We start from the raw sequence: 24,685 nt of genomic DNA, 5'->3' as shown, positions 1-24,685 counted from the left end.
TTTAAATTGAAGATAATATATGTATTTTTATATGTGCACATATTAATTTTCTAGGGCTGCCGTAAAAAAATACCGTAGAACTGGATGGCTTAAAAATAGCAATTTATTTCTCACAGTTCTAGAGGTTGGAAGTCCAAGATCAAGGCGTCAGCAGGTTTGGTTCCTCCTGAGGCCTCTCTCCTTGGCTTACAGGAGGCTGTCTTCTCACTGTGTCCTCACATGGCTTTTTCTCCATGCACTCCCATCCCGATGTCTCCTCCTCCTCTTACAAGGACACCAGTCATCTTGGATTAGGGCCCTATCCTTAAAACTTCATTCAATCTTAATTAACTCTTGAAAACCCTATTTCCAAATGCAGTCCCACTGTGAGGTACTAGGGGTTCCTGCTTCAACATAGGAATTTGGAGGGGAACATAATTCAGTCCATCAGAGTGAATGGAAAAAAGACTGTAAGGAAGAACATCAAAATGTTAACAGAGGTTTTCTGGATGGTGGGATTACAGGTGATTTTTGTCTTTTTTTACTATATTTTTCTGCATTTATGTATTTTCTTCAGTGAAGATGTGTTACTTTTATAATCAGAAAAAAATTAATGTTTCTTTTTCAAATAAAGCTATTTCCACATTGCCTATCTTAAGTGAGAGACAAGGCAGAGTGGGCAGGGCCCGCACTAGTGCCCCCCATGCGCCTCAGCACCCCTGTACTCCCAAATAGAACCGACTAAATTTAGAAAAGTCCTATTTCTGGATTAGGAGGGGAGTTTCTTCATGAAGTACAGTGATTCTCTTGGTGATTCTGTTGAGTAAACCAAGAGTCCTTGAGACTCGAGATGAAAGATGCCAAGTGAAAAAGAGTATATGCTCTATGATTCCGTTTATAAACAATTCTCGATCATGCAAACTAATACATACTGACAGAAAGCAGATCCACGGTTCTCAGGGGCTGGGGAGGAATTTCAGAGGGGCATGAGGGAACTTCTGAGGTCGATGGAAAGTTTTGTTATCTTGATTGTGCTAATAGTTTCATGGTGTGTACATGTGTCTAACTCATCAAATTGTATATTTTAAATATGTGTGGTTTATTGTGTGTCAATTATATCTCAAGAAAGATGTTTAAAAATGGGAAGAGGGAACTGAAAGGAAAGATTGCAATAGCCTTTGGGCATTACAGAGTTCTTTATTAAATAGTGATGTGAGGGCTGTGGTTTTGTGAATCAAATGAGACCTTTACGAGGCTGTTGGAGGAGACTGCTGTATGGAATGTTTAGGGAGGGGGCCTCTAAACCTGATGGCCCTTTCCTGCCTCATAATTCAGTATTACAAGGCTTGGGCGTGTCACTGATTTGAGTAAAATTAAGTGATTGTATGATAGTGGATGTCTGGTAAGTAAGCCAGTCTGGGATGCAGCAATCTTTTGGAATTTATTGGCTTGTTAATATTGTGAAGGTGGGTATGTTTCTTTTATAGCTGCATTTGATACTTATCTTTTTAAAGACAGGAATCGGTACAGTGCTACAAGAGAGAAATGTACTTAAAAATCATAACATTACCTGTGGTAAAATTATCATAAAAACTCCCTAGTACTCGAGCAGGGGATTACTTCAATTCTGCCCTCATAACGACAGAAAATGGTTGTTGGTGAAGTTGTTTTCCATGAAGCTGTGATGAAATCAACTAAAATGGTAATAAAGCGGAGTATAAAAGTGAGGGACTCAGGTGAGATGTCAAAGTGCAGAAGGTGTTAGTATGTTCAAATTAGAAGCTTCGGGAAGTGGTTCTGTGAAATATTAAATATGGATTGATTGGGTTCTCAGTTCAGAACTGTCAGCAGTGCAGGCAGCTCTCATGCTGTGGGAGGTGGACTCCCCCAGGACGCACACCCACCCCCGTCTCAACTGGGTGGCTACCATTTTGCTAATGGTCAGAGAAGCTGAAAGACAGAGACATAGTCTCTGGTGGCAAGTGATAGTTTAGGAAAGGGCTGAGAGCCCTATTCCCTTCCTTCTTGCTCAAAACCAAGGAGCCTGTCGCCCCAGGAGCATTATTATACTTTTTTCCAATGATCGTTTGATGAACTAATGTTCGGTAGATGCTTGTTACAAGAAATTGGAAGCTCTTCTCACTAAAAACCTCGGCGAGCTGTGGAAGCACACTAAAGTATGTATCGTCAGAGATATTTTTATATTATAGAACTAACTTTTATATGGATACTATGCTCCAAATGTCAAATCTATTCCCTCCTTGCCACCACCCTAGGGCAAGTCACCACTCTCTCTCCTGCTCTGTTGTCGTGCTCATCTGCTCAGCAGTGTCCCCAGATCCTCTCTAGTCTTTCTCATTGTTCTCCACACTCCAGCCAGAGTGATCTTATCAGAAAACTCCTTTACTCAGAATCACTCAGAGGCTTTCCATTGCTCTTAGGGTAAAGTTCAAAATCTTCCTTGGCCCTCAAGCCATGCATGATCTGGTGCCTGCATATTTGCTTCATCTTGTACAAGTCCCCATCTTCCCATCTTGCTTTTTACCTTCAGGCCATAAGCCTTCTTTCTATTCCTAGAATGCACCATGCATTCTCTGACCACGGAGACTTTTTTGCACTTGCCATTCTATCTGAAATGCGCTTTACCCCTCCTCATTCTTTTCTTTTTTTCTTTTCTTTTTTTTTTCTTTTGCTGAGGAAGATTTGCCCTGAGCTAACATTTGTTGCCAATCTTCCTCCTTTTTTTTTTCCTTTTGTATGTGAGTCGCCGCCACAACATGGCCACTGACAGACAAGTGGTGTAGGTCTGCACCCAGAACTGAACCCAGGCCACTGAAGCAGAGTGTACTGAACTTAGCCACTAGGCCACCTCTGCTGGCCCACCCTCTCCTCATTCTTAACCTCAACTCATCAGACCCCACCCCCTTTCCCTTAGTAACCTCCTATTGATCCTTTAAATTTCAGCTTAAATGTCACTTCTTGAGAAAAGTTTAGCCTGACTCCCTACCCCCAGTTTAGGTAAAGTTTCTCTGTATGATGCTAATAGATCTGGGGGTTTTTCCTTCAAAGGACTTAGTTTAATTTATAACTATACATTTAGTCACATGGTTTGATGTGAATGCTTCTATTCGGGACTGCTATATTCCTAGTACATGGAATCCTGATAGTCAAAAAATGTTTACTAAACAGATGGATGGATGGATGGATAGGTGTGTGGATGGGTGGCATGATATGTTGCATTCTGAGGACTGGAAGATCAACCCAGATTCTGGTTCCCACTCTCCTGCTGATTTGCTGTGTAATAAATAAGACACAATCTCTCTGAGCTTCAAATTTCTCAGCTATAAAATGAAAAAACTAACCTAATCATCTGTTTTTGTTTTTATATAAGTATCCTTTGGGAGTAGATAATTGTGTTAATCATCTACCTCAGGTCATAATATATCATTCTCAGTGGTCCAAGCAAGGCCTTCTCTTTTTTTTTTTAAGTAGTTTTTTTTGTTTTTTTCCTTTTTCTCTCCAAAGCCCCCCGGTACATAGTTGTGTATTCTTCATTGTGGGTCCTTCTAGTTGTGGCATGTGGGACGCTGCCTCAGCATGGTTTGATGAGCAGTGCCATGTCCACGCCCAGGATTCGAACCAACGAAACACTGGGCCGCCTGCAGCGGAGCGCGCGAACTTAACCACTCGGCCACGGGGCCAGCCCCCAAGGCCTTCTCTTTTATTTATATTTCCTCTTCTTTGAACCCCACTCCTGTTCCCCTCCCCTTATGACACCATCTCTAGTATGTTTAATTATGTCCTTAATGCGCACATATATTTGTAAAATGTATAATGTTGGGGGTGTTTGTATGTGTTTTAACTTTCAAAAAGGTTTTTATGCTATAAATCTTATTCCTTTTGATACTTTTTACCCAATATTACATTTTTAAGACCTATACATCATTGCTTCTTAATGTTACTTAGTATTCCATCCTAATAATTATAAATATATTATTAGCAAATTTATATGGTCCTTACTATTTACCAGACACTGTTCTAGACACTTTACATAAAACCATTTAACCCTCACAGCAGTCTTGTAAGGTCGGTGCTGTTTCTATTCTCACCTGTTATTATTCATTCATTCCCCTGGTGATGGAGACCTAGCTTGCCTCCAGCTCCCTGCTCTCAAACAATGCTGCAGTGAATTTCCTTTATCTCTCTCCTTTGTACCTACGTGAGAATTTCTCTGGGACCTGTATCCAAAAGTATGATTTTTTTTCTTTAATCCAATTAAAATTATAGATGTTCTGATGATGACCCAGATTTACATTCCGAGGATAATTGCTACTTGGACGTGACATATGTTCTAAATAATTACTGGATTTGGTTGGCTAATACTTATTTTAGAATTTTTACACCTGTTTTCATAAGTAAAATGTGCCTATAAATTTCTTTTCTTGACCCATTTGTAAGTCATTTTACAACCAAAGTTACATAAAATGACTTGAGCAGCTTTCTCTCTTTTGCTGTTGTCTGGATCAATATGTACTAGGATATAAATTATCTGTTCCTTGAATGACGTGGTCCTGAAGGTTCCTTTCTAACTATAATTTGATGACTCGATGAGCTCCTGTAGCTGTGAGGTTCTTACCAGTGCTTCACTGGTTGTGTGGATTAGTCAAGCAGATTCCCATGGATCCCAGACCTCAGTGATGTCAGAGGGGGTTAATCTACTAGGTTCTTTGAGCCTAATGACAAAAAGATTGCCAGAAGGGGTGGGTTTGGCAAGATTGGAAATAATAGATATCACAGGGAGGGGATTTCGTCTCTGCACATTTGGCAGGTGGTAGGAAGGAAATTCTCATGCTGGTGCGTAGCTTCACGATGGAGAGCTTCTGGGGTAGACACAGGGTGTTGGTGTCAGCCCCTAGCAGCTTTGGAGAACTCGGGCAGTGCACACTTACTCTGGTCAGGTTAAACTGCTTCAATAAGCTTTGCATCATGGTCTCTGAGTCTCACTCTCAGAGCTGGAATGAAATCAGAACAGGGGACATTGCTGTTCAGACATCTCCCATTCTTCTTAGGACATATTGCTTTAAACCAGAAGAGTAGTTTTCATATCATGTTATTTTTATTTCTCATTTGGCTGAAGACACAGTGCATGCAGAGAAGATTGTCCGTCAGACAGTGACTACCTGGCACACACAGTCCATATAATGGCAGTTAAGCTGAGATCCAGAGACTGGCAAACAAGCCATAAAATCTAAATGGCAGGATTTCTTGTGGTAGACTGGTTATAGTAATTTTATGTCTCAGTATTTTACATGTGTGACATTTTGTATATTAAACAATTAACTGCCTGTTTTTGACATTTGAAGTTAGTGTGAAGAGAGTTATAAAAGAGACACTGTAAACATCCCCTCCCAGAGTGAAGTGTAAATGGCTGCCTGCCTCTGGGAGGGGAGGACCTGATGCTTCCTCACAGTGCACTCTGTACCTTTTTACTGCCAGTTTGGGTTTCATTGTCTTTGATAAACAAGATAATTGATAGAAATGAATGTGATCCTGTAAAATGGTTCCCCAATTTCAGATTTTTGTGCGGGAGGTATAATTTTCCTTATGGCACATTACTGTTCATCTTTAAATGAGTAGATTGGTTAATCTGCCTTCCACAAGAACACATTAGGTGAATTGCTCCTTATCAGAGCTGATAAAAACATGGAGTTAACCAGGGCACAGGAAGAAATGACTAATGGTCACATGAATGAGCAGGAGTATGTGGATTTTTTTTTGTTTTTTGAGAAAGATTAGCCCTGAGCTAATATCTGCTGGCAATCCTCCTCTTTTTTTTTTCACTGAGGAAGACTGGCCTTGAGCTAACATCCGTGCCCATCTTCCTCTACTTTATATGTGGGATACCTGCCACAGCATGGCTTGCCAAGCGGTGCAGTGTCCACACCCAGGAGCTGAACCGGCGAACCTTGGACCGCCGAAGTGGAATGTGTGCACTTAACTGCTGCGCCACTGGGCCGGCCCCTAGAGTATGTGGATTTTTGAGTGGAAGGTTTAGAGTTGGGTATGCAAGAAATATCTTGGAGATAAGGAGATGCAGTCCTCCTCAGGAAGAGGACAAAGGCAGTGTGTGCTGAAAAGGGAGGTCTTGCTGCTCCACTTTCCTCCTCCTTCCCCAGCCCCAGCTCCTACCACTTAGAATGCTGGTTTTGCTGCACTGACTGACTTACAGGCTGAGGATCTTAAACAAGGAAGCCCTAATGTGCTTTCTCCCTCTTATTTGATGAAAAGGACTAGGGCTTTGCAAAACTACCATTTTGTTCGATAAATTAATACTCAGCATTCTCGATCCTCTGCTGGAGGGCTCTCTTTAGGAAAGCGTCAAGGGCCAAGTAAGCAGAAGAGTGTGTAAGTTCGCACCCGGTCGGGAAGTCCGGGGTAAGATCGTTGCCAGTCTGCTTTGAAGAACCCATTTCTCTTTATGCATAAAGTACAACAAGGAAGAATGAATGAAAAAGAAAGTGGCAAATGCTTAGGAAAGAGTGTAAAATGGCATATCCATGACTCCTCTGGGGGGAATGTTGGGCCAGTTTATCACTTGCAGTCATGGTGGTTTAAAAAAGTAATAATTAATAATCATTTGCTTATCTAGGGTATTCTAATATTTAGTTTTAAAAAATAATTTATTCATGGCAAGAAAGACTGTGGTGAAATAGGATTTCTCCCAGGACGGTTCTCTTTGGCACTGTTATCACATAGCCTTTCAAAGATCCAGCACGCGAAGGGTAGTTTGCTGTCCACTTTAATGTCATCTCTTCACCAAATGGATGGGCTGCCTCCCTCCTCCTCTCCCACTCTTGAAAGGTTAGCCTTTCTTCAGAATAGTACAGGTTTTCCCAGCAACATCTGTCAACTTGGCAACGAGCACACCCTAAGGAAATTATGAACATTTGAAGACCATCTAAATACTGTAGGGAACCTTTCCTCTCCCTCTTTCTCTCCTCTCTCCATGCTCCCCCTTCTGCATTCCCCCAAGAAGAGTGGAGCAGCCACATGGCATTTACCACTGTCCATCCCACTGATAAGTTATAAGCCCGTTTATGTCTGTGATTTTTTTTAAATGTATTTTGATTTGCTCCTCAATTGTGCTAGCTCATGAAACCTCAAAGTAGCAACTATCCTAGAAGGCAGACTGTGGGCAGGCCCCTTTGTTTAATGAAGAGAGATGCCTAGCCACTGTACTGTTAGCACAAAGAGGCTTCTTTGGTCTAATGACTCGGGTGATCTTGATCTGATTCCTTAGGTCAGAAATTGCTATCCCCAGCAACTATCGACCAGAAGGAACTGCTTTCTTGGTTATTCTGAAACTGCTAGCTGCATATTACACTAGCAGGTGCTAATAGTTTTTTTGCAGGTCAGAGGAATTGTTATTGGTTCTTCCTTCTCTTGCCTCCTATGCCTTTGCATTTAAAAAGCGGCTCATGGGAATAAAAATCTCCCCTCTTGAATAGTATCCAGATTTCTGAAATGCTTGTCCCACTTACCTATTCCACATGGAGAAAAACCTGACTCTTCATGGCTGGGGAAGTACCAAGCCTGGGTCTTGTGTTTCTCTGAAAATCTCAAGATGCTTTTGTAAATATCATCTAATTTAATCTGCCAATATTCATAAGGAGGCAGAGAGAAGAAGGGATTATCCTCTTTATAGGTAAAGAAACTGAGTCATGAGGCAGTTAAATGGCCTCCTCAAGATTGCCTAGGAAACTCTTTGCGGAATTGAGATTAGGTTCTTTGGGTGCCTGCTCTCTAGTCCATTGCCTTGTCCAGTGGATGTTAGAGCTGAAGGTGGGGAGAGGAGAGCAGCATTTCCCCTCTCAGAGTTAAAGTATGTAGACGTGATGGAAAGAGAGCTAGAACTCAGAAGTAAGATACTTCCTAACAGCCAGGTCCAAAAATATTTATAATAAAGTTCCATTTCAGAATACTTGCATCCATTTTTCATTTCCAAAGGCACTAAGTGTAAACCATTAAAAGAGTAATTGATTGAAAACAGTAGTAAAAGGCTCTTTTTAAATTACATTGTATTGTATTTTGGACAAGACTTTTTTCATCATGTCCTATAAGTCTACTGGAAAATATAGCATGATTCTATTTCCTCCACTTTGGATTCCAGAGGGTGGTATAAATTGTGTTTTGCTGAAGTTTTTTTTCTGATAACTACTTTACTTAGAAGTATGAGTAGAATTGTTCCAGGTTACTTGGAAGACTTGTCAGTCTTTGAAGCTGAGTAGCCATCTTCCCCCAGGGACCCCAAGTTCACTCATTGGGAGGCATAACCTCAGTCTCACCCAGGGGATGCTCAGCTTCCTGACAGCCCTGGGCTGGCCCCTCAGGCTAGAACTAGGTGAGTGCCAGGAGCCAGATTTTCCCTCGGGCATCCTGTGTGATTTGATTACAGTCTCAATTCTGAGAGCCCAACGTTCAGAAGCTAAGACTCACCTTTACCGAAATATTTCTTCTAAATTCCAGTCTTACTCTTTTGAGAGTCTCAGAGATTCTTTCCCTCTCACACCTCTCAATCCAGGATGGGTTGTGGGAGCTAAGACATGTGAGAAATTGGTGTCATCTTCAACCTTTTCTCGCTGCCACCAAAAGCTGTGGCAAGAAGGTTCTGCCAAAGCTGAATTCTAAGAACATACTTGTTTGATTGGGACATTTTCTGTATAATTTCCAGGGCTCCTCTTAATGTTTGAACATCAATATTCTTTTAGTAAAAATTCAAATTCTATAGTTATTGATGTGTTTTAAAGAAATATCATTCAAGATCTTAAGACTCAAGCATTATCCATGATCCCAGAATCAATCTGACTTAAAACTGTTAAAGTTTGAACCACATGCAAACTCCATCTTAAAATTAAAAAAAGAAAATAAAAGCTACTGCTGTTACTGAACCAAGCTTGTTTTGCTCATTGTACAGTATGCCAATCACCGAGACGACAGGTTTGCAGCAGAGAAAGGGTTTATTCACAAGGCAGCCAAGCAAGGAGATGGGCGAACAGGTGTCACATCCACCTCCCTGAAAATGGGGATTAAGGATATTTATAGGATAGAGGGGCAGGGTGGTCTGAAGTGTGGGAAGAGATGATTGATGATTGGAGGTAAGGAGAAGTGAGGTAATTGATGATCCTCGCAAGAGTAGTCAAGCTTCATGGCTCTTCATAGGACTCATGTTCACAAAATGGTGGCGTTAGCATGATCTGAGGGTGGAGTTTCCAGCGCCATGACATCAAAGGGTCACCTGTCAGGCATTTGCACAGGCCCAGTTGATGAGTCAGTGGTCTTAAGGGGCCTGAACTGGACAAGGAGTTGAGTAAAAACAACTTAAGCACGATGGTTACATTAAGTATCATGTACCATGGTCACCCAAGCATCAGAGATTTATCTATAGAGTGGGCCTTAGAAATGCATTATCTAACTACTTTTGCAAACAGATAACTAACTAAGTATAGTTAAAGCAAGTTGGCCCCTGGTTTCACTACTTTATTAAAGGGATAGTTTAAAAAAAAAAACACTTTCTTACAAAAAAGTATTAAGCAAACCACCGCTTCTTTTGTGAGGGTTTTAAAAACCTTTTGCACATCCTTTGTTCTGTGCTCAACATGAATGAGAAATATTCCCCAAGCCATGGTGACATATCTGATCTGAGTCACAAAATTGTTGTGGCCTGACAAGACCTTTCAACCAGTAGCGGGGAACAAAAATAACTGTTGATTTCAGCATCTTTTAGTACATAAAGGAAAATAAACCCATGTAAAACTCTTATGATACTACTCATAGAAAAAGATGCCCTTTACATTATAACTTTTTAATTTTTTTGAGAAGAAGTTTCCAAAACTTGCAAAACCAGTTTCAATGACTCTTTGTATGTTAGGTATTTTTTCCCCCAGATCAGCTTGAATAACTTATCCTGATGTAGGGGGCAGTTGTAGAGTCTCTTTCTGTGACAGATTATGTCCAGAGAAAAGAAAAAAATCACCACAATGAGATAGTGCCTCTTAGTTCAAAACACAGAGCTGAATGTTTGGGATATCTTTTTTCTGACACCTGGAGATGGCTTTGTCCTCAATTTCAAGGCCTTGCATACGGAGTGAATCCTCTTTTGATACACTACAGCTAGTTACCGCTGTTAAACATCTGATGCTTGATTCTTTAAGGTCTTTCTGAATAGACGTTTTCACAGATAAAACCTCTAGCATTCAAACTACCCACAGAGAGTAAACCTCCTAAACAGTTCTGGAGTGTGCCTTCCTTCAAAGACTCCCATGTAAGGAAAGAATTCACTGATCCCGGTGAACTTGTACTGTTGAGATCCACGGGCCCTGCCCCACCTCTCCTTTGCCCCTGGGGATAACCTCCTCTGGTTTCTCACCTTTATCTTCTGGAAAGCTGCTTTCTTCGCCTCTGAAATGTTTGGAGCTATAGCTTCATAAAGTTTGTGTATGTTTGGGGGAGGCTGGGCAAGTTGGGCGGGGGCCACCTTTGAAGTTTGGAAAAACATTACCTCTTCCTGTCACCAGCTAAGTGGAGCACAGCATGACTGTCAAACCCTTGTAGTCTCAAGATACGGTGTGATTTGGGCAACCTTGGTGATGGCAGAATTGGAGTTAGAACAGGAATGATGAGAGCATTGAGAATAATACTAATTAAAGCACGCGAAAATGAGAAGCAAAGCAAAAAGGAAAAGAGGCGCAGAGGAAGGGGGCTCCAGCATTCAAAGGGCATGGTCTGTTTCTTCCCATGGGCATCCCCTGCAGGTGTGGAGAAGTGGTCATGACTGAATCCTTTGGGATTGCATTGGGAAGCAGCTGTCTCACAGATCTGGGACTAGGGTGGAAATTTGGGGAAGGAAACATTTAAAAGTTGTATGTCAGGGGCTGGCTTGGTGACACAGTGGTTAAGTTCACGTGCTCCGCTTCAGTGGCCTGGGGTTTGCCAGTTCATTCAAATCCCAGGCGTGGACCTACATACCGCTTGTCAAGCCATGCCGTGGCAGGCGTCCCTCATATAAAGTAGAGGAAGATGGGTGCAGATGCTGTCTCAGGGCCAGTCTTCCTCAGCAAAAAGAGGAGGATTGGCAGCGCGTGTTAGCTCAGGGCTAATCTTCCTCAAAAAAAAAAAAGTTGTATGTCATACATAATCGATGATTTTTCTTTGGCGATGTGATGTAATGTATCATTGAAAAGTGATTTTAACCTGATAGACAAAACTAAGAATTAACATAACTTAGTGCCAGTGTTGTAGAATACATTTTTGTAGTTTCTCTGATAGTTTCAGGAAAGATGGGCTTGTGTTCTAATTAGCTATTGTTTTATTACAGCTGTGCAGACATGACAGCTGTGGCTGTGTTTTCCTTCAGAGTAACATGACGGAAGGTTGGACTGCAGTTGGGTTGTAAGCTTGCCAGTCAGCAACATGTTCCTATATAGGCCTGGGGATAGCCCCTGGGGTGAGTTCCCTTTAAAAAAAAACAAAACAAAAAGAGTATAGGTCTGTAGGGGAGTATCTAGGTGTGACCTTAAGCTAATAGCCTTAGTTGTCTTTTTGAAGGAAATACTTTGTATCTCCGTAAAAACCTTGGCAATAGAGAAGAATCTACTCCAAGACTATTAAGCGCTTGTTTGCTGCGTGAACCACTGCACTGTTAGAAAACAGTTCTAATAAAAACAGCCAGGGAAACGTTGAATGAAGCCCAACACAAGCAGTTTTTGAAAATGACAGTCCTCTGTAAGTGCTAAGTGCTATTTCATTTTTGAAAATCTGCTTCAAGTGGGGTTTTTTCTCCTACTTCTCAAAAGGTGATCTCTGGAGACGGTTAAATAACATGTCAGTCTTATCTTTAAATATAGCTGGTACAGGTGGCCCTCAGGTCATGTCCTAGTGAAGTAATACTGCCTCTTAAAAAATTTATTACTCCTGAATTAAATTTACTGGCAATCTGTTGGCCACTCTTGGTGCTGCGTAAGAACGAAGAACAGTGAAATTGTTTTCAGATCACTTTTTCTGCACTTCCCCACAGTCCGAGTCATCCCAATATTCATAGACTTGCAGAATGTATACACTGTGTTAACGTGCAACTTTTGCATTCAGAAGCAGCAAATTAAATTTGTCTGAGCAGAATTGCTATGTGCACAGAGGGGGAAAAGTAATTTCTGCCCAGGCAGTTCCCCTTTGCCTTTTGCTCGTAGAACAGGCTATTGTAATAGGTTTGTAGCTGAAGGATGGCAAAGGAAAACCAGAAAGAGACAGACGCAAGATGCTGGATTTGGGCAGTATGGTTTTGTAAACAAAGTGACACAAATTGGGGCAGAAATTCCAGTGGGACGGGAGGAAACTGGAAGGCTGGCAGTACAGCACAAAGCTGAGTCCCGTCCAGATGGTGTTTTTAATAAATTTATCAGACGCATATGAAAGACGGTAATGAACATTCAAATGGGGAGTGGCCCGGCCCCTGCGGGAAGAAAAACAGTATGGCACCTTCTGTGCGTTGCAGTCAGTTAGAATCAGTCTCCAATTTTTCCCAGTAAAAAAGACCGTGGAACCTATTCAGACCATTGGGTAATTATTAGGCAGTCCAACTGGGCAAGCTGAGGTGTGTGTTTCTTTCTTTTTTTTTTAAAGACTTTATTTTTCCTTTTTCTCCCTAAAGCCCCCGGGTACATAGTTGTATATTTTTAGTTGCGGGTCCTTTTAGTTGTGGCATGTGGGATGCTGCCTCAGCACGGCTTGATGAGCAGTGCCATGTCTGCGCCCGGGATCCGAACCGGCGAAACCGTGGGCCACAGAAGCACAGCGCGCGAACTTAAACACTTGGCCACGGGCTGGCCCCTGAGGTGTGTGTTTCTAGGAAGAATTAATAGGAGAATTATTTCCTGCTGGAATGGAGGAAGTGGCCTATATGTGTTAGTAAACCCAGCGGTGACATTTAGGACAAACCTCTTCTGTGAGGATTCCTGTAGTATGCCGAAAGCAGAAGGCTCTCCCCTCAGGCATAAAAAAGCTTTTATATTCTTTAAAAGCCGCATTATTGTCTACATTCCTCCTCTTCCTCCTGGTCTCCCCAAAATGCTTTCTCCATCAGAAAATATTTTAGTCTACCATGAGTGACCAAACTTTCTGTATGTGCGATAAACTTTTAGGGGAGGAGCAGGTGAGAGCTGAGTGTGTATATAATGCTTGTATAGCAGCTCTTCTGCAGTGGGCATATTTGTTTTCTTTTTAATGTTTAGGTCAAGACCCAGGGATTGATCATACTTTACTTTTCTAAGAAAACTTTTACTGAGAAAGCAGTTTTTTTTCTGCTTTATTCAGTAACTTAGATTTTCCAGCTTTTGGTAAGGAACTATGTTAAGCCACAACCTAAGCATCCTTTTCCAGCTCCGATTCATTCATTCAGCAGATATTTATTTAACACCTGCTATATGCTAGGCACTTTTTCATGGCAGTTGGGAACACAGCAGTGAAAACAAGAAAGAAAAGTTCCTGCCCTTATGAAACTCACATTCTGAATCTCCAATTGTCAGGTTAGATCAGGTTGGAATACTGATTTTAATATTAAGAATTGGCACAGTGCTAGAATGATGGTCTCATCTTAGTTGTTTACAGAAGGTTGTTATCCACTGGGTTTGTGCCCAGGTCCCTGTCCTTCTCTTCTTTCAACTTGTTGGCATCATCTGGTCATTATACTGTTAATTTAACTCTATCAAAAAAGAGGCATGAGAATTAAGAGAATTGGTAATCTTATGATTTTGTACCTTATGAAGTAGATACAGTTGCTTATCAAGTTACTAGAAGAGTTCTAGCAAAAGCTATTTCTTGAAAGGAAAATTTGGGACTTGGGTAGATTTCACTAATATAGTCCATATCTGTGTGTATATGTTGAGATGTGTCTGTGTTGGGCACGCTTTGTAGATCTAGACTTTTACCAATAAATATTAATGAATAATTATGTCAAGATCAAAGTAGGAACTATCATTTGCTATTCTCCGGAACACAAATACAGGATTCCTAGTTAAGAAGGCAAAATTCTTTAACATTGCATATATGTTAGACCACCTCAAGATTCCAGAGGGTCAGAGAGTGATATTACTACAACAGTTTTGCTTAGAGAAAATGTTAGAGAATGAAAGAATCTTCTTTAATAAACTCATTTATAAATGTGTCTGTAGAAAAGGAATTTTGAGTGCTTACCCCAGCCATATTTCTCAGAGAGTTTGAAGCCATGTCAGTAATGATTTTGTGATAGTCTCTGGTACTGATATACTAATTGACCACTAGTTAAAACCAGATCAGCTAGGCATAAAATTGTGAAGCAGTAAGGTAGGGTAGGTGGAAATCGACAAACTCAGGGAGAATCAACAAAGACAGCTGGTAAGACCTAGTGGATGCTACAGAGGATATCAGTGTTCAAAATAATCATAAAATGTTTTATCCTTTCAGAGGCTTGCCATCTTTCTGGGTTTCATAAAAACAGTGTTAAAATGTGTGAAACAAAAAAAACCACACAAACTAATATTCCATGTATGCAAAAGAACATGTATGTAAAGTTTGGAGAGCAGGAACATGCGTATGCTCACCATCCAGCTGAAGAAATGGAACACTACCAAACCTTTAAAGCCCCAGTGTGTCCCTCCCCTAGTTGCATCACCACCATCTTCCTATCCAGAACTATTTGTCTGAATTTTAGTATTTGCTGTTCCCTAGCTTTCCTTTCTAATTTCACCACATAGGTCTGTATCACTAAGCAATAGAAGTGGGATGGTACTCTAGTTTTCTGTGAGTTGCTCTTCTTCTGTTTTTTTTTTTTTTTTTTTTTTGAGGAAGATTAGTCCTGAGCTAACATCTGCTGCCAATCCTCCTCTTTTTGCTGAGGAAGACTGGCCCTGAGCTCACATCTGTGCCCATCTTCCTCTACTTTATATGTGGGATGCCTACCACAGCATGGCTTGCCAAGTGGTGCCATGTCTGCACCCTGGATCGGAACCAGCGAACCCCGAGCTGCAGAAGCGGAACATTCAAACTTCACCATTGCACCACTGGGCTGGCCCTGAGTTGCTCTTCTTAACCACCTTTCTTTGAGAGATTGACTCTTGTTGATACACATAGCTCTAACTGATTTATTTTTAGTACTATGGAGTTTTTGTTTACTAGTGAAATTTTAATAACTCAGTGGACAGGTTAAACAGCAGATTAGATACAACCAGAGATCATTAGTGAACACAGATAGTAATTTTAAGAAGTTACCCAAAATGCTTCAAAAAGAAGTAAAGAGAAAAAAATGAAAAGAAGTTTAAAAATATAGAGGATGGAATGAAAAGTTCCAGCAGAGGTCTAATAGGAATTCTAGAAGAAGAAAAAACATAAAGTGAGGGAGAATCGATACTCAAAGAAATAATGGCCAGGTTTGATATTTTCCAGACTTGATAAAAGCCATAAATGCTCATATTCAGTCCTGAGCAGGATAAATTTGATCTGCATCTAGGTACACAGTAAAACAGCATAATATCATAACCAAAGAGAAAACCTTAAAATAAACTGTAGAGAAAAAACAGTGATAGCAGTTAGAGGAAAAGCAGACCTACAGTAGAAGCCAGAAGACTGCAGAAGACTGGCTTCACGGTGCTGTGGAAAGCAGCATCGAACTGAGGGTTCTACGTCCACTTAAACTGTTTGTCAAGAGAGGTGGCAAAATATGCTTTCAAACAAAGACTTTGCTGAATACTAATGAACATGTCTTAGAAAGAAGGAAGTTGAACCAACAAGAAAGGAGACTATAAAAAAAAAAGTAATGGTGAATAAATTGGTAAATGTGGATAAATAAGTTTTAACTGTATGAAATAATAATGATGACTGATAGAGTATAAAAAAAGGTGGAACTAAAATGTTAGATAACAAAACAAACGAGCCAGGAGGCAAGTTGATGGGTATTAAAAATTGTTAGGTCTTTCATATTGTTCCAGAGAAGGGAATATGTGATTTTTCATTTTAAGCATTGTTAAGTCTGATACGCATTTCTAAAATTTAGTAAAAGAATAGAAATAGAATATGTAACTTCCAAACTAAATCAGTAAAGGTAGCTGGTGGGGGAAATAAAGGAAACTCTCAGTCCATCAGAAAACAGGAACAGGGGCCGGCCTGGTGGTGTAGTGGTTAAGTTTGTAGGTTCCACGTTGGTGGCCTGGGGTTCGTAGGTTCGGATCCCAGGTGCGGACATGGCACTGCTTGGCAAGCCATGCTGTGGCAGGCGTCCCACATATAAAGTAGAGGAAGATGGGCATGGATGTAGCTCAGGGCCAGTCTTCCTCCCTAAAAGAGGAGGATTGGCAGCAGATGTTAGCTCAGGGCTAATCTTCCTCAAAAAAAAAGGAAAAGAAAACAGGAACAGAGTAGACAGAGAGGTGGGGGAAGCAGCAAAGAAAAAACTTATAAATAGAAAGCAAAAGTGAGTCTAAATATGTTAGTAAAAACAATTATTGTAAGTCACGTAAATTATTGTAAGTCAGTTAAAAAGACAAAGGACATTGATGTCTTTTTAATCTAGTTATATGTTGTTACAGGAGACCAGAGAAATAGAAAGTGGAGTGATGCTAAGGAAATAGTAGCCAAAATAAAGGTACTATAGTTATTTGACATCAGACCATGTAGACTTTAGGGCAAAACCATTATTTAGGGATAAAGAATGATACTACATAATGATGAAAAGTTTAATCCACCAAAAAGATATAATTCTAAAATGACATATGTGAAATGACATGGTCTCCAAATATATAAAGCAAAAGTTAACAGAATTATAAGGAGAAATTAACAAATCTATAGTCATAGCAGGAGATTTTGACAAATGTCTCCCAGTAATTACTAAGCACGTTAGTAATTTGAACGACACAATTAATGTTTGATATAGTAGATATATATAGAACATAATGTCTCTCAAATTAGAGAATACATATTCTCTTCAGGCACTCATAAAATATTAATAAGAATTAACCATGTACTAGGCCACAAAGCAAATCTCAACAAATTCTACAAAGTCAATATCATACAGACCGTGTTTTTTAATCCACATTGCAGTGTAATTAAAAATCAATAACAAGAAGATAACTTGAAAAGTTATATTTGGAAAGTTACAAACATACTTCTGCATAATTTATGGGTCAAGGAAAAATCATAATGGAATTTAGAAAACATTAAGAAGTGATCAGCTTTGAAAACACTAGGTATCAGACAAACCCAAATTGAGGGAAATTCTACACAATCCTGACCAGTACCCCTCAAAACACCCCATATCAAAACTTAAGGAGTAAAGCAGGACTTAGAGGTAAAATATTAGCTTTAAATGCATTTATTTAAAAAAGAAGAAAGATTAATGAGCTAGATGTTCACTTCAAGTAGTTAAGAGAAAAAAATAGAGTAATTGCAAAGGATTAGGAGGAAGAAAGGATAAAAAGAACAGAATTTAGTGAGGTAGGAAATAGAGAAAAGAACCAACAAAGCCGAATGTTGGTTCCTTGAAAACACTAATAAAGTACACAAACTTGTATAAGACTGATCAAAAAAGGAAAGAAAAGGTACAAATAAAAATAGTTGGAATGAAAAAAGGGGCATGCTGTGAAAAATTTTATGCCAGTATATTTGAAACCTGAAACAAGATGAAAATTTTCCTGGAAGGGCCAAGAATAACTAAGATAATTTTGAAGAAAAGAGGAGAAGGGAGAGGAGAGGAAGGGGAAGTGTTCACTTTATCAGACTTTAAGATGACTATAAAATTACAGTAATTAAAACAGCATGGTAAAGGCACAAGGCTAGGCAGATCAGTGAAACACAGTCCAGATCTTAAAAAGAGATGTGAATATATATAAAAACTGTATGTGACTAAAGGAACATAAATTAGCAGGGGCAAGGGGTCATTAAAAGATGCTAGGGAAAGTGACTAACCTTATGAATAAAAGATGAAAATAGATCCCCATTCACAGCAGACCAAAAATAAATCCTAAACAGATTAAAGAACCTAACGTGGAAAGCAAAATTGAAAACTTTTAGAAGAAAATATAGATAAAGATCTTTATGAATTTAGGGTAGGAAAGAATTTGTAAACCAGAAAGGAAAAGCAGAAATCATAAAGGATAAGATTAAATATTTCAACTCAATACATTAACCAACAAAGGATTGGCATCCTGCAAATCAGTTAGAGAAACAATGGAAAAATAGACAAAAGTTAGACAGTTTACAGAAGAGAGATGGAGAATGATTCCAGAGGAAAAAAAGAGAAACAAATGTTCAACTTCATCTACCAAAAAAACAAAAAACTAAAACCGCTTTGAGATATCATGACACACTCATCTATCTGACATTACCAAGAGTTGGTGAGGATGTGGAACTATGAGTTGAGAGTGTAAATTTCTACAACCACTTGGATGAGTAATTTGGCAGTATCCAGGAAGTTGAAGGTAACTCATAGTCATGAGTGTAATTCTACTTTCATATATATGTATAAGTCTTATGTATTCCTTGAAGAAACTCTTAGAGATATACACAAGAAGACGTCTTTATAATTGCAAAGGAAACAATGTTAACAATCCAAATATCCCTTAGTAGGAGACGAGATGTAGTCAGCCCTCCATATCCTCAGATTTTGCATCCACAGATTCAACCAACCTTGGATTCAAAGGCCTACAGTGGTTGCGTCAAATACAGTATAACAACTATTTACGTAGCATTTGCACTGTGTTAGGTATTATAAGTAATCTAGAGATGATTTAAAGTATACAGGAGGATGTGCAGAGGTTATATGCAGATATTATGCCATTTTTTGTAAGGGACTTGAGTATCTGTGGATTTTGGTATCTGAGGGGAGTTCTGGAACCAATCTGCCAGTGCTACCAAGGGACAACTGTATATAAATTTTGGAATATTTACACATGGAAATATTTTATATAGTTTACAAAATGAACTAGATTTATCTGTCTGTTGAATGTTCCTTTGTGCTGATTTAATGTTAGTGGTAAATGTTAATGTTGTTCACCAGACATACCTTTCCTTCTCCTGGACACACAGCAGGCTTGTACTTTCCTGCCCTCTTTGAAGTTAGGTAAGGCCCTGTGGCTTGCCTTAGTCGACCAAAGGTGAGCGAAGTGATGTGTGTTACCTCTGGGGAAGAGTTCTCAGAGCCAGTACCCAGCTCACTCTCTTCCCACTGCTGCTGTGATTGAGCAAGCACACATCAATCCAGAGCCTCTGTCACTTGGGTCCCTGAGCGATACAATGAGCAGAGCCACTTTGCTGATGGTCATTGAATATACAGAGTGAGTGAAAAATAACCCTGTTCTGTGTTAAGCAACTGGGGGGGTGAGGGCCGTCTGTTACTGCAGCCTGGAGCTACTGTCAGTATTATTTTATGTCTCAGCTTGGTTTACCGTGTGTCTTGTGCCGCTTCCTTAAGTTCTCTTCCAAATAACTGAATACTTCTCCTGTTCCGTGAGATAGAGGCACCATGACTTAGCCTCTAAATATAGTTCTTCATCTCTGTCTCTTTCCCAGGTCATGGGGAGCTTCTCTCTAAGCTCCTTCTCTGCACGGAAACTGTCCTTACAGGTTATTTCACTAGTGTTTCAACTTGTTGCTTTGGAGTTAAGCTTCACGGTCAAGGGATTTATCACCAAAAAATCCATCCTCTCTTCCTTCCTCCTTCCCTTCGTCTCTTATTGATCTGTGGGTGGCTGTCACCATCTGCAGAGAGCAAAGCAATTAGTGAAGGTATATGAGAGGAGGGCTCAAGTACCGGCATGCCCAACTTTGGAAAACAAATGCATTGTGTAGAAGATACATGTAAGATGATTTACTCCACATCATTAGAAAGCTAGAAATGTTTTGGCATGGTGGTAGTACTGCTCACCCTCTCTCTTTTCAGAAAGTATAATAGTGTACTGAAAAGTACAGTATATATCTAATGAGAAAATGTCCTTTGGGGCCGGCTCGGTGGCACAGCAGTTAAGTGCGCACATTCCGCTTCGGCAACCTGGCGTTCGCTGGTTCGGATCCCAGGTGCGGACATGGTACCGCTTGGCAAGCCATGCTGGTAGGCGTCCCACATATAAAGTAGAGGAAGAAGGGCATGGATGTGAGCTCAGGGCCAGTCTTCCTCGGCAAAAAGAGGAGGATTGGCAGCAGTTAGCTCAGGGCTAATCTTCCTCAAAAAAAAAAAGTCTTTTTTTTCCCAATCTATTTTAAGATTATGTAAAGTAAGCTATAAATCTTGAATGTCAGTAGCCAGGGTTAATTGTAGATTTGGGTTGAATCACTTAAATGTCTGAAGGAAACCCCAGCCCTGGTTAAATGCACAGAAGAGGTCCCAGAGGACTTGAAAGGCCTCACCTTTTATCACTCTCTTCTCAGTGTTTAGAGAATCGACATCATTTTTGGACAGCTATCATTTTGTGGAAGCCCTTGACTTTTATAAATGAACAGGTTGATATGGATTTGAAGTAAGAGAGAGAATCAAAACAGAGCTGGTGTTTCAATATACAGCAGTTCATGAACAAAGGAGAAGAGCATATGTGTTGAAATAGTAGAATGTGTAGAATAGTAAATAAACAAATGAAAAAGGAAAATGAATCCTGGCTGAGGACAACTGTATATTCTAAAAAGGCATTGGTACTGTGTCCTGGATCACTTTCCTGCTTTATGAATTCTAAAACACTGAATCTTTAAACAAATTTATTATACGTAGTAAGTGTAATAAGTATGTCAGTTAAGAGAATACTATTAAAACAAGTGCCTCTGTACCTACCACCCAGCTTAAGAACAGAACAAGACCAGTACTTTTGAAGCCCCTGCAGGATTTCATCTGGGAAATGAAATCAGTAAATGTTTGGGCCCATCGTTGGGGCTCCCTCGGGGCAAGATTTCATCTCCCGCTTCCCCAGACAAATTATCCTGAATGTACTGTAATAATTCCCTAGATTTCCTTTTTAGTTTTACACTTACGAATGTATCCCTAAACAAAGTATATTTTTAGTTTTGCCTTTTTTTAACTTTGTATTAATGAACTCATACTCTGTGTTTTTCTGTGCTTTGGTTTTTTTCACTCAATATTATGCTTTTTGATTCATCTATTTGTACATAGTTGTAGTTCATTAATCTCAATTATTGTGTAGTTTCCCATTGTAGTAATATTTCACAATGTAGTTATCCATTCCTTGTTTTGTGGGGTGTCATGTTTCTTTATAATAAAATACTATAGCGTTAATTGCTACATGTGGTTTGGTTTGTTCCAACCTTAGGTTCAACTTTAAAAAAAGAAAAACTGTTTGGCATGGAAAATGTGTTCATATCTTGAGATAATCAAGATATTCTAATTTCCCTTTTATTGTTGACTTGAGATAGTAATTAATTAATTTTGTTCATAGCACACTATGGGATATATTTGGCTTCTCTTATCTTGATGCTGAATCTTGTATTGGATTCACAGTTCCCATGGAGAACGTTGCAACAATTGCTGATTGTGCCAGTGTGATTGAAGGAGTCAGTCGGAGCCGAAATGCCTTGCTGAATGGGGACACCAAGAATTATGATTGGGATTCTGGCTATACATGTCATCAGTTAGGAAGTGGTGCCATTATGGTTCAACTAGCACAGCCATACATGATCGGGTCAATACGGTAAGAAGATTCCTTTTCATGCACTACTTTTAAAATGGAAGACGTGTGCAAATTGTGTTTTGGTATAGTCATGGTCCCAATAACTTCAGTGAAGACACTCTTCTGTTCTTTGCTCTGCATATTGAGCAGGGGCTGAAGGGGTGGGGAAGGGATACAGGGCGCTTGTTTGGATTTTCTGGTGGGGAGATGCACCCAGCTGTTGGACTTGGGGAGGGACTAGATTAGAGGCTCCTCCTTGGGTGTGGCTCACCTCCTTCTCAAGTCTCAGTTTGTATTGGATAGGGACTTGCGGATAATGTCAAGAGAGGTTACATAGAATCAAAAATCATTTTCAACCTTAATAAATGACTTTACATATGAACCAAACAGATCTGAATATGAGGCCTGGTTCTCAAAGGTATTCTCAGTCATCTTTATTTCTGGGTTTTTGGTTGTTACTTTCATTTTTTGTGTTGTTTTAAGAAGAGAACTTTAACCCAGGTTGCTTGATTTATAGGATTATATAATTTTAAAACACAAGACTGGTGACATCCCCCAGAAGCTGTACTTTTAGTTCAAGGGTGCTGTCTGGATCTTGAATAGCCTGCCTTTTTTTTTAAGGTTCTAAGGTTTCTGAGAGACTAATGTTATATGTATCTTTGTATTTCTTTTTTTTATTTAACGTTAGATAAGATATTTTACGTTGTATCTTAGCCTGCCAGGGGTAGAGATGTTGGCAGGACATGACTATGTTTCCCCCATCATGCTCCACCACATTTGCTTTGTTTCCTAGTCTCATTTTGAAGACAGTATGTATAAAGAGAAATAGCACAAAAGAATAAGGTAGTAGGGTTCTAATAGGCAAAGGTTTATTGATGTTTAGGGTAATAACCACAGAGGTTATTGCTGCTGGCCAGTTCCCAGGGGCACCCTGGTCAATGATGCTGGATTTCTTGGAGAATTCAGACTTTGAATTTCTTCATTTAAATTGTCAACCCTTTTTCATAAAGGGCCGCATACAGGCTGAGTACCATAGGTTAAGTACCAAATCACAGACAGAGAAGCCTTGAGTTCATACTGCAGACCAGACAACTCACTCTGTGCTTAGGAGAGGGGAAGAGAAAAGCCACAATCAGTCTGGACAAGCTACTAGTAAAAATAAACTTCAGTCACATAGCAAACAACACCCCTTCCTTCCTTTTTCTCACTGCATGCATTAACTGAAGTAATCATAAGCCATCTATTTAATAAGCCATTCTAGAATTTTTGTCATAGATGGTGTGAAACTTATCTAAATATTTCCCATTGCAGTCTATTCTTCTTCACTTGAAAAATCTGGGAAACAGTTGTCCTTCACTTGTCACTGACGCTCCTTATAGTCTCCACAATTTCTTGAAGATTACCAATCGTGTCTTTGAGACTACATCTGCAATTTCTTTCAGCAGGCTTGGGGTGTAACTCATCTGAGCCAAGAGACTTGAAATCATTTAAATTGACTAGATACTCTCTTTCTTTCACTTCACCTATTTGGGGCTTCAATTTTCTCTTTATTATGTTTGTTCTGCCATTTCTAATTTGAAGACCAGTCTTCTTGCCAATGAAGATGGAAGCAAACTGGCAGCTTAGCAGCTCTGCCCACTCTCTTTTAATGTTCCCTGTATTCTATCTGCTTACCTGGTACCCCACACCACACCACACCACCCCCACCTAACAATGTTCCATGTGCATCTCAAACCAGTATGTCAGAAATGGAATTCCATTATCCTCCCCTTCCCCTGCTCAAGTTGCCTCATGCTGTGATTTCCCCATCTCGTTCAGTGGCACCATTGGTCTGTTTATTGACTGAGCCAAAAACAGGGGAATCTTCCTAAATTTCTTCATCTCCCTCACCTCCTCCCTCAACCAGTCTGCTGTAAATTTCTGTCAATACCAGCTCCTACATATCTCACAAATCCTTTCCCTCTTCTCCATCCCCACTGCCATTACCATAGTTGTACCTTTGTAGTTTCTCTTCTCTGCCTGGTCGTCCAGACTTCCATCTGGCCCTTCGTTCCCCACCTGCAACCATCTCCCACACTGTTACCACAAGTCCCATGTGGTCACACCCCTTCCTAAGAGGATTCATGGCTGCTCTGCCTTCAGGAGAAAGTTCAGATGGAGGCATTTAAGAACAATCTGACTTGCTCCTGTCTATACAGCCTTGTCTCCTGCTTCTGCACTCACCCTTACACATACTCCGTCTCAGCCTATCCAGCTACTTTCAGTTTTGCATGGATGTGTCACCCTCTCTTACCCTCATGCCTTCAACTCTTTGAACATGCTGTTCTCACTGCTGGTGTCTCTTACTACCTTCTTATCACCCCCTTTTTACCTGATGCTTATTCCCTATTTAAGACTCCACTCCTTTGGGAATGCCTCCCTAACTTTCCATCATGTCCTGGGCTGATTTAGACATCCTTCTTCAATGATCCCATACATTCTGTATGTAATTCCTACCAGAGCATTTGTCGTATTTGTATTATACTTGTTTGCTTGCTGCCTCCTCCTAGCCTCTCCTGATATGTAAAGCTTATGGCAACTCAGAACAAGCATCCCTTGATAGATTGAATGTGCAGATGAGGTAGTCTGTCAAGATAAAGGCAATTATAGCAGGTATGGTAGGAGATCTAGAATTTTAGATCTAGTAGGGACCTCATGAGTTCATTGCCAAGGTGACATCTCTGAGATAAACAGGCTCTTCGTGTGCCAAGGCCACCTTGGCCTCTAAGTCTACCTAAAGAATCGAAGATATTGAGGCTGACTACAGAAAAAGGGGCTTAAGGCAAGAGAGAACAGTGCCCATTTGGTTTTCTTTAAATGTGGAATGAAAATGGTTCCCCCAAACAATTTTTCTTTTCCTGACTCAGAGGGGAAATGATGAGCATGAGCACAGCCAAAGGCAGAATTGTATATCTCAGCGCAGTGTGAAGCCTCCAACTTCTTTAAGCCCGGCTATTGTTTTTGCAGTGAGAAAATCCATG

At 40.1% G+C, this 24,685-nt stretch overlaps 1 protein-coding gene across 1 annotated transcript in view; it reads left to right on the top strand.

Annotated features, from left to right (window-relative positions):
- BTBD9 (BTB domain containing 9) overlaps positions 1–24,685 on the top strand; it is a 381,962-nt gene that overhangs the window by 256,837 nt on the left and 100,440 nt on the right. Inside the window, exon 8 of the mRNA XM_070586015.1 lies at positions 21,497–21,686. Coding sequence (XP_070442116.1) covers positions 21,497–21,686 — 190 coding nt within the window. The remainder of the gene's footprint in view (positions 1–21,496; positions 21,687–24,685) is intronic.

Source organism: Equus przewalskii, chromosome 19 (assembly GCF_037783145.1).
Source record: "Equus przewalskii isolate Varuska chromosome 19, EquPr2, whole genome shotgun sequence".
NCBI lineage: Eukaryota > Metazoa > Chordata > Mammalia > Perissodactyla > Equidae > Equus > Equus przewalskii.
Note: the sequence above shows the minus strand (reverse complement) of the source record. Positions and strands in the feature narration are given on the sequence as shown.